Source organism: Solea senegalensis, linkage group LG19 (assembly GCF_019176455.1).
Source record: "Solea senegalensis isolate Sse05_10M linkage group LG19, IFAPA_SoseM_1, whole genome shotgun sequence".
NCBI lineage: Eukaryota > Metazoa > Chordata > Actinopteri > Pleuronectiformes > Soleidae > Solea > Solea senegalensis.
The window spans coordinates 884,902-896,197 of record NC_058038.1 but is presented as its reverse complement, the minus strand read 5'-3'; the positions used below and the strand labels follow the sequence as shown (position 1 = coordinate 896,197).

The 11,296-nt window shown below is 39.2% G+C and overlaps 2 protein-coding genes across 2 annotated transcripts; one reads left to right on the top strand and one right to left on the bottom strand.

Annotated features, from left to right (window-relative positions):
• LOC122785501 (interferon a3-like) lies at positions 1-3,709 on the top strand. Its single transcript, XM_044051328.1, has 5 exons — positions 1-117; positions 2,599-2,673; positions 2,751-2,903; positions 3,104-3,181; positions 3,295-3,709. Exons 1-5 carry the CDS (start codon positions 1-3, stop codon positions 3,430-3,432), a joined length of 561 nt encoding a protein of 186 aa, XP_043907263.1. The 3' UTR covers positions 3,433-3,709.
• Positions 3,710-3,759: 50 nt separating this feature from the next.
• On the bottom strand, positions 3,760-7,529 carry LOC122785504 (abl interactor 1-like). The gene is made up of 6 exons (XM_044051333.1): positions 7,238-7,529; positions 6,769-6,885; positions 6,316-6,453; positions 6,078-6,185; positions 4,874-4,999; positions 3,760-4,236 (listed from the first exon to the last, which is right to left on the bottom strand). Exons 1-6 carry the CDS (start codon positions 7,527-7,529, stop codon positions 4,067-4,069), a joined length of 951 nt encoding a protein of 316 aa, XP_043907268.1. The 3' UTR covers positions 3,760-4,066.
• Between the last annotated feature and the right edge of the window lie 3,767 nt (positions 7,530-11,296).

Here is an 11,296-nt window from a genome sequence, read left to right as displayed (position 1 = left end):
ATGTTAAGCTCCTCCCTCCTCTTTTTCTTCACAGTCCTGACGCCGGCGCTCTGCTGTGATTGGCTGAGACACTACGATCACTACAGCAACACGTCTCTGACGCTCGTACGCCGCATGGTGAGTACTGGTCCTGGGGCCGGGCTCCCACTTAACATACAAATAATCTGCATTTAACCTACAGTTAATGTACAGTTAATCTGCAGTTAATCTGCAGTTAATCTGCATTTAACCTACAGTTAATCTGCAGCTAATCTACAGTTAATCTGCAGCTAATCTATTCAATTCAATTCAATTCAATGTTATTTGTATAGCGCCAAATCATAACATACATATTATCTCAAGGCTCAAGGAGAGCAGAGAAACACAACAGTTCACACAATGAGCAAACACTAGGCATCAGTGGAGAGAAAAAACTCTGACAGAACCAGGCTCAGAGATGTGCGGTCATCTGCCTCGACCGGTTGGGGTGAAAGGAAAAATGGGGGATAGTGGAGAGGTGGGGGACAGAAAATGGGGGGAGAGAAAGGACAAGAGGGAGAGACAGAAGAGAGAGAGGGAGACCAGCAGCAGATACACAACAACTGTATCAGGTTACAAGTTTATACAGTTACTGATATCGACTTTTTAATTATAAAATAAGTGTACGGGCGTGACCATTAAGTGCTTTGTACGTGAGGAGGAGGATTTTAAATTGAATTCTAAACTGTGGGTGGAGCCAGTGTAGAGAAGCTAACACTGGAGTCTGTAATTAGCTAAAATATCTGGGTCAAGGGTCGCTTTTTTTAGAAGGGGTTTAATATCTGCTACTTTAAACGTTTGGGGCACATATCCAGTTAATAAGGATAGATTAATTTGAGTTAATATAGAGTTGTTAATTAAAGGAAACACATCTTTAAACAGTTTGGTGGGGATAGGATCTAACTGACAGGTTGATGGCTTAGATGATGAAACTAATGATGTTAACTCAGGGAGATCTATAGGGGAGAAACTGTCTAACTGTGCACCTGGTGCTTCTAAAGCTTTTGTGCTAGAAGGTGAGTCAGTCCCAATATGAGGGAGGAGATTATCCATTTTTTTCTCTAATTGATGTTATTTTATTCACAAAGACGTTGATAAAGTCATCACTGCTCAGTGTTAAAGGAATAGATGGTTCAGTGGAGCTGTGGCTCTGTGTCAGCCTGGCTACAGTGCTGAAAACAAATCTATGATTATTCTTATTTTCTTCAATTAGAGAAGAATAATAGGCAACTCTAGCTTTGTGTAGGGCTTTTTTTGTAAGCTACAAAACCATCTTTCCAGGCTATATGAAGTTCCTCTAGATTACTGGAACGCCATTTTCTTTCTAATCTACGTAACGTCTGTTTAAGAGCACGAGTATTGGAGTTAAACCATGGTGCTCGTCTCATCTGATTCACCACTTTCTTTTTCAGAGGGGCAACACAGTCTAATGTAGTACGCAGAGAGGCTGCTGTACTATCAACAAGGTTATCTATGAGGGCGGGGGTAAAATCACAAAAGGTACCTTCAGATGTACTGACATATGGCACCGAGTTAAATAAAGGTTGCACTGTCTCTTTGAATGTATTCATATTATTATCAGACAGGCACCGGCTGTAGCTGTATTTCTTATTTATGTTATTGTAGTTCATTATTGAACAGTTAAATGTGAGTAAATAATGATCAGTAAGGAGAGGGTTTTGAGGAACTATGTTTAAGTTATCAATATCAATACCATAAGTTAAAACAAGGTCGAGGGTGTGATTAAGGCAATGAGTTGGTTTATTAACGTGTTGAATAAAACCTATTGATTCCAACAGCGAGTTAAATGTGCAGCTAAGACTATCACGGTCAACATCTACATGGATGTTGAAATCCCCTACAATTATGATTTGATCTGTTTTAAGCACCAACTCAGATAAGAACTCAGAGAACTCTGATAGAAACTCTGAATAAGGTGCAGGTGGACGATAAACTGTGACTATTATAATTGGTTTCTGTGATTTACAACTAGGATAAGATAGATTAAGAATAAGGCTTTCGAACGATGAATATCCTGGTTTGGGCTTGGGATTGATTAATAATCTAGTATTAAAAATGGCTGCTACTCCTCCTTCTTCTAGGAATATGGGTATTAGCATGAGTGGGTGGAGTTGATTCATTTAGACTGACGTAATCGTCTTCATGTAACCAAGTTTCAGTTACACAGAATAAATCAATACAATTGTCAGAGATAAGATCATTTATTAAAACAGACCTTATATTTAATAGTCCACATTTGAAAGTGGTATTATTTGACTCTATTTTATTGTTGGTATTAATCTTTATTAAGTTAGAATGTCTAACTCCTCTTCTGTTTGTTATTGGTTTATTTACTTTATTTACTTTAGTTTTTACTTTAGTAGGTCGAGGGACAGACACAGTCTCTATGGGGTTTTTAATAAAAGAAGCACAGAGAAGCATGAAAGACTGCAACTCTGTGTCCTGGTCTACTAATCTACAGTTAATATGCATTTAACCTACAGTTAATCTGCAGTTAACCTACATTTAACAACAGTTAATCTACAGTTAATCAATTCTAATTTATGTGTGTGTTTTCAGGCTGGTCAGGTGACTCATCATGAGGCTCCTGTTTCTTTTCCATACAGATTCTACTCATGTATACGACACACTGAGGTAACAGATGAATGAACGAGTGAATGAATGAATCCTCTACAGAGATTGATGACATCATCGTCTCTCTCTTTCTCCAGGTGAAGTCTCAGCTGGTTTTCATCAGAGACAGTCTCTCCTTGATCTCTGACCTCTATCACCATGACAACATCTCCTCTGTTCCCTGGGAAACAAACTTGACTCATCGCTTCCTGATCGACACCAACAGTATGATCGACGGACTCAACACCTGTGTAAGTACTGTTACACACCTGTGTGAGTGCTGTTACACACCTGTGAGTACTGTTACACACCTGTGAGTGCTGTTACACACCTGTGTGAGTACTGTTACACACCTGTGAGTACTGTTACACACCTGTGAGTGCTGTTACACACCTGTACTTTGACACATTTAAAGTACTTTGACACACTTTTCATTCATATTTTTCCTTAGGTGTCGATGCAGAAGCAAGCAGACACACGACTAAAAAAATACTACAAGAGGCTCATAAGACGTACTGTGTACTGCACTGTGAGTACTACTACTACTACTACTGTGTTTGCTGTCTGTAGTACTGACTGCAGTACCTGTGTGTGAGTGCAGTACTTGTGTGTACTGACTGCAGTACCTGTGTGTGACTGCAGGGGGGCAGCAGTGACTCGTGGCAGACGCTCATCAGAGAAACTAAACTGCACCTGGATCAGTTACAGCTGCTTGTCTCCTCCATTCGTCATCCTTCAGCTGCTGCCAAGAGGAGGCGCTGTTCACCACACACACACTAACTGTGTCACCAGTGAATTATTTATTGATCATGTTGTTGATGGAATTAATTGATTATTTATTTATTTATTTATTTATTTATTTATTTGAATATTTATTTATCACATTTTATGCTATTGATAATGTTATCCTTGTCCTACTATTTCAATAACTAACAATTAACCAATTAACCCAGCAGCCAGGTTATTAGGTTAACTTCTGGTTTTACTCTGGTTATTAGGTTAACTTCAGGTTTAACTCTGGTTATTAGGTTAACTTCTGGCTCTATAGTTATATATCTATAGTTATTATGAAACATGTAAAGAAAATAGGAAATAAATGAGTCATCGTAGATTAATAACTTTATTGATCTTAACATGTATGATAATAATTCTACTTTTTTTTTACTTTTTTGTAAATGTGTAGTTTGTGTCTGTGGCCAGCAGGGTGCAGTGCAGCATCACAGATGTTATTCCAAGTGACTTGTCCGTCAATCAAAGACATGATTAATCATGTCATCATTTAAACAAAGTATGTGAATCTTATTGTCACCATTAATACAACTGAATGAAAATAAAGTCAATAAAATTCCGGTTGGTCCTTTTATCTCAGTGATCGTTTTATCTCAGTGATCGACCTTTGACCTTCATGTCATCTTTATGGGTGGATCAGTCGAGTGACGTAGCTCTCAGGGAAGAAGCCCTGCCTTCCGTCCAGGAAACCCTCACACCAGCCATCATCATGGCGACGTGTCAGGTGGACAATTTCACCTTCAGTGAGGGTTAGGTCACCGGGTTTAGAGGCCTCATAGTTGTACAGCACCACCACTGGACACAAAGAGAACTGCAGTTAGACCAATGATCCTCCAGGTGGAGCGCTACACTGAGACTGTTGTCATGGTGATGACGCACTCAGACACTCCCTGTACTAGCAGTACTAATGGTAGCAGTAGTTGTTTTAGCATTAGCACTGGAAGTAGTACCAGTAACATTAGCGGTACTATTAGCAGGAGTTATATTAGCAGTAGTTGTATTCACAGTAGCATTAGCAGTAGCATTAGAAGTGGCATTAGCAGTAGCGTTGGTGTTAGTAATAGCATTAGCAGTAGAATTAGTAGTGGCATTAGGAGTAGCATTGGTGTTGGTGGTAGCATTAGCAGTATAATTAGTAGTGGCATTAGCAGTAGCATTGGTGTTCGTAGTAGCATTAGCAGTGCAATTAGTAGTAGCATTAGAAGTGGCATTAGTAGTAGTAGTAAATGGTCTGTATTTATAGCATTTTTCTAGCCTTGACCACTCAAGGTTGCTTTACACTACAGTTTTGCCATTCACCCATTCACTCACACACATACATACACATACTCACTCACATGAGTCTGAACTACTGTCATAGCATTAGCAGTAATTGTATTAGCATTAGCAGTGGGTTCATTAATATTAACTATATTAGCATTAGCAGTGGCACCTCTCTCCAGGATATGCATGTTTGTGTCGTCACAATCCAGTGGTGGAGGGAGGGGCAACAAGATGTCATCAAGGCCACCCTCAGTGTCCAGTAGAAAAGAAGGGGGAGGCGCAGGGATCTCCAGATCTAAAACAAAATAAAATGTAGGTCTGTGAGCGACATCTACTACCACTATGACTACAACCTACTACTACTACTGCTATTACTACTACTACTATGATCTACTACTACTGCTACTACTACTATGACCTACTACTACTACTGCTATTACTACTACGACCTACTACTACTAATATGACCTACTACTACTACTAACACTACCACTATGACTTACCGCTACTACTATGACTAGAACCTACTACTATTACTGCTATTACTACTAATATGACCTACTACTACTGCTATTACTACTACAACCTAATACTACCACTACTACTGCTATTACTACTACGACCTACTGCTGCTACTACAACTACTACTATGACCTACTGCTACTACTACTACTACTACAACCTACTACTGCTATTACGACTATGACCTACTACTACTATGACCTACTGCTGCTGCTGCTGCTACTACTACTACTACTACTAGTGGCTCAGTGGTTAAGACTGGATAATGGATAAAAGTGTCTGCTAAATGTAATGTAATATAATGTACTACTATGATCTACTGCTACTACTACTAATACTGCTATAACGACTATGAGCTACTACTACTACTGCTATGACCTACTACTATTACTACTGCTGCTACTACTACTACGACCTACTACTACTACTACGACTATTACTACTATGACCTACTGCTATTATGACCTACTACTACTGCTACAACTATGACCTACTACTACTGTGACCTACTGCTACTACTAATTACTACTACCTGATGACCTACTACTACTGCTACTGACTATGACCTACTGCTACTACTGCTACTACTATGACCTACTGCTACTACTGCTATTACTACTATGACATACTGCTACTACTACTGCTACTGACTATGACCTACTGCTACTACTGCTACGACTATGATACTATACTACTATGACATACTGCTACTACTACTGCTACGACTATGACCTACTGCTACTACTGCTACTACGACTATGACCTACTGCTACTACTGCTATTACTACTATGACATACTGCTACTACTACTGCTAGTATGAGCTGACTAGTAGCCACAGTCCTGTTCTTACCCAGGTGTTGGAGGCGAGCAGGTAAGCAGAGCTGAGGTGAGGAAAAGGAGGAGGGGGGAGCATAAGGAGTGCGAGGGGGGGGGTAAGGGGGAGGAGGCGGGATCATCACTGACAGACAGAGAGAGGCGGAGTCAGAACCATTTCAAGAAAGGAAGGAGTGATTATCTGTCTTTAGAGACAATCTCTGACTCATTGTAACCTGTAACTGTATAACTGCAGAACTTCTCTGGTGGCTTACAGGATTGGACAGCAGGCAGGAAGAGAGAGCGTGTGAAGCGGCAGTGGGAGGCGGGGCCTGAGCGGACCCGCAAAGAGAGAGAGCGAGTGGTGGGAGGAGAGCGACGGCGACGGCTCCTCCTAGAGGAGGGGAGGGTTACTGCACGGAAAAAAAAACACAGAAGAAGAAACTGAGATGAAAATGGGAAATTAAGAGACAGACATACATGAGAGACAGACAGAGAGACAGACAGACATGAGAGAAATGAGAGACAGCCAGAGAAACACGAGAGACAGACAGACAGAGAGATATGAGAGACAAACAGAGAGACGTGAGATATGGACAGACACACAGCCATGATTGGACACAAGGGTACAAAGACGAATCCTTGAGTCCTATCTTTGTGTCCTTCATGGACGATGAAGGACACAAAGATGTATCTTTGACCAGTGAGACAGCTCTAGAGAGAAGTACCATCTACTTCCTGGATAGGTGGAGGTGGAGGAGGCAGGGCTGGCAACTCTGAGACATCATTGGTCAGAGGAGAGACATCATCTTCAGATGGAGGAGGGGGGAGGTTCTCCTCCACCACTGAGGAGACAAAGGAGGTGTGATGTCATCGAGATGTGACTGAAATGTTATTGTGATGTCATAGTGATGTCACTCACTCTGACGAATAACACACTGTGTGTGTGTGTGTGTGTGTGTCCAAGTATTACTAATGTTGTGCTGTTAACACAGTCACAAACGTAAATGACTACATTTTAAGGTGAAGATATGTTTTACGGTTAGATTGAGGTTAGGATTAGGATTAGGTCAGTAGTAATGATGGTTTAGGTTAGAGTAAGTCTCCAAGGAAATGAATGTCAATGAAATGAATGAAAAGTCAATTCAGTGTCCCCACAAGTGATGAATGTCAAACTTATGTGTGTGTGTGTCTCACCTGTCTCTAGGATGAGGGGTGGGGCTGGCAGAACTGTGTTATGATTGGTCAGAAGACCTGACTGTGGTGGGGAGGGGGAGGGCTGGGTCACCATATCCCCTAAAGAATCAACGGGAGGAGGTGGGACAGAGGTGTTCATGATCTCATCATCGGGAGCCAGAGGAGGAGGAGGTGGGGCATAATCCACCAGTGTCATGATGTCATCCTCAGGTGGAGCCTCACAGGTTGTGGGAATGATGGGCGGAGCAACAGGTTTTCCAAAACTGGAGCTGAGAGAAACAACAACAAACATGTGTCTTTATTTTTCATTAAAATTGAAAATAGTGTATGATCTTACCATTATATGCATATACATATATAAATATATATGAACCAAATAGTCATAGTTCAGTATGTCGTCAAAAATGAGACACAAAAAACATAGTTTAGAATGTCGTCCAAAATCGGTCAAAAAAGTCACAGTATAGTATGTCGTCCAAAATCGTCATAGTATAGTATGTCGTCCAAAATGAAACCCCTATGTATAGTATGTCGTCCAAAATTTGACAAAAAAGTCAAAGTTTAGTATGTCGTCCAAAATGAGACACAAAAGTCAGAGTTTAGTATGATGTCCAAGATTTGACTAAAATGTCATAGTTTAGTATGTCGTCCAAAATGAGACGCAAAAATCATAGTATACTATAATGGAGTCAAAATCGTCAAAAAAATAGTATAGTATGTCGTCCAAAATCGGTCTAAAATGTCATAGTATAGTATGTCGTTCAAAATCAGTCAAAAAAGTCATAGTATAGTATGTTGTCCAAAATTAGACAAAAAAGTCATACTTTTATATGTCGTCCAAAATTTGACAAAAAAGTCAAAGTTTAGTGTTTCGTCCAAAATGAGACACACAAGTCAGAGTTCAGTATAACGTCCAAAATATGACTAAAAAGTCACAGTATAGTATGTCGTCCAAAATGAGACACAAAAGTCAGAGTTTAGTATGTCGTCCAAAATTTGTTGTTCAAAATCGATCAAAAACGTCATGTCGTCCAAAAAACTCACAGTATAGTATGTCGTCCAAAATTAAACCCCTATGTCTCAGGATGGTAGAGTTTCTTTGCTCTAACCAGGGATTGAACCCGGATCTTATACGTATAAGGTATTAGTGCTAACCACTACACTAACCTTGTTGTGTCCAACAATGTCACATCATCATCCTATAGTATGTTGTCCAAAATCAGTCAAAAACCTCACAGTATAGTATGTCATAAAAAATCGGTCAAAAAACTCATAGTATAGTATGTCGTCCAAAATCGGTCAAACAAGTCATAGTATAGTACGTTGTCCAAAATCACCCAAAAAAGTCATAAAGTATGTCGTTCAAAATCGGTCAAAAATATCATGTCGTCCAAAATCGGTCAAAAAAGTTATAGTATAGTATTGCGTCAAAATTTTGACAAAAAAATCGGTCAAAAAAGTCAAAGTATAGTATGTCGTCAAAAATGAGACACAAAAAACATAGTTTAGTATGTCGTCCAAAATCGGTCAAAAAAGTCATCGTATAGTATGTCGTCCAAAATCGGTCAAAAGCATGTGTAGGTCAGGAGGTGGTCAAAAGTCACAGTATAGTATGTCGTCCAAAATCGTCATAGTATTGTATGTCGTCCAAAATGAAACCCCTATGTATAGTATGTCGTCCAAAATTTGACAAAAAAGTCAAAGTTTAGTATGTCGTCCAAAATGAAACAAAAAAGTCAGAGTTTAGTATGATGTCCAAGATTTGACTAAAATGTCATAGTTTAGTATGTCGTCCAAAATGAGACGCAAAAATCATAGTATACTATGTCGTCCAAAATCGGTCAAGAAAGTCATAGTATAGTATGACGTCCAAAATCGGTCTAAAATGTCATAGTATAGTATGTCGTCCAAAATCAGTCAAAAAAGTCATAGTATAGTATGTTGTCCAAAATTAGACAAAAAAGTCATACTTTTATATGTCGTCCAAAATGAGACACACAAGTCAGAGTTCAGTATAACGTCCAAAATATGACTAAAAAGTCACAGTACAGTATGTCGTCCAAAATTAAACCCCTATGTCTCAGGATGGTAGAGTTTCTTTGCTCTAACCAGGGATTGAACCCAGATCTTATACGTATAAGGTATTAGTGCTAACAACTACACTAATCTTGTTGTGTCCAACAATGTCACATCATCATCCTATAGTATGTTGTCCAAAATCAGTCAAAAACCTCACAGTATAGTATGTCATAAAAAATCGGTCAAAAAACTCATAGTATAGTATGTCGTCCAAAATCGGTCAAACAAGTCATAGTATAGTACGTTGTCCAAAATCACCCAAAAAAGTCATAAAGTATGTCGTTCAAAATCGGTCAAAAATATCATGTCGTCCAAAATCGGTCAAAAAAGTCATAGTATAGTATGTCGTCCAAAATCGGTCAAAAAAGTCATACTATAGTATGTTGTCTAAAATCACCCAAAAAGTCATCGTATAATATGTCGTTCAAAATCGGTCAAAAATATCATGTCGTCCAAAATCGGTCAAAAAAGTTATAGTATAGTATTGCGTCAAAATTTTGACAAAAAAATCGGTCAAAAAAGTCAAAGTATAGTATGTCGTCAAAAATGAGACACAAAAAACATAGTTTAGTATGTCGTCCAAAATCGGTCAAAAAAGTCATCGTATAGTATGTCGTCCAAAATCAGTCAAAAACGTAATGTCGTCCAAAATCGGTCAAAAAAGTCATAGTATAGTATTCCGTCAAAATTTTGACAAAAAATCGGTCAAAAAAGTCAAAGTATAGTATATCGTCAAAAATGAGACACAAAAAACATAGTTTAGTATGTCGTCCAAAATCGGTCAAAAAAGTCATAGTATAGTATGTCCTCCAAAATGCTAATACTCCATATTACAAAAAACTAACTCTAAAACTAATAAAAACTCAACTAAAACTGAGCATTTACAAACAATGACAACTAAGAAGTACGAGCAACACCGCTCTAAAAACGAATTAAAACTAACTAACGAAATATTTTGCGCTGATATTAGTATTAGTAGGTATACAGTATGTGGCCATAAATCCTCTCTGATATTGAGAATATGTCGTTACAAAGTGACCTCAACAATGAACAAGTGTGAGACATTGTGGATTAGTTTGTCCTGATTAAACTGAGGAGCAGCTCCTCTTCGTATGGTTAATATCCAGTGATGCACCATGTGTGTTCTCCTCACGCTTTGTGTCCATGGTGCTCACACGCTGTGCCGTTCTCCCTCCTCATCATGCCATAGAAGCCTTGCAGTCTCACACACAGCAGCTTTAAGCTTTGAGGCCGTCAACACACGCTGAAGCTTGTTTGGTTTGTTTTTACTATACTGCAGGTCACAAAAGTGCACACAAAGATTTTCTATAAGACAAACAAAAATAAACCTTAAATATTTGTGCCAAATGTTGACCTTTGCTCGCTCTTGATTTCCTGTCGGCGCCGTCACACACATGTGCCTTTGAACACTAGGTGGGGCTAAAGTATTAGTATGAAAAGCAGGGAGGGCGTCAGAGAAATTCACCACAGTGTGGACGACCACTGACCCTTGAGTTCAGACATTTCTTTCTTTCTTTCTTTCTTTCTTTCTTTCTTTCTTTCTTTCTTTCTTTCTTTCTTTCTTTCTTTCTTTTTACAGCATCACCGTCGCACATTTTCTGCCAAATATAGATTTATATCACGCTCTTTTTCATTTGTGTGAATTTACAGGAAGGCAGAACAATCTAATAATTCCATGTACTTTTTCCAGTTAAAGTGAATTCTTTGTTGTTTCACCAAGCCAAGTTTATTCATTTCACCGTTTCAGTTTGAGTGCAGCATGTGTGTGTGTGTGTGTGTGTGAGTGTAGTTCATGAATCGATTGTGTCCATGTGTTATCAGTAAACAGGCAGACCTGACATCTGGCTGCTGGGCCATCTTGGCCCGGTGTGATGTCTGCTGTGCAGAGCGAGTGACAGGCCTGTACGTCAGCGCCCATATTTCTCACCTATGATTCATAGTGACTTTGTTTAGTTTCTG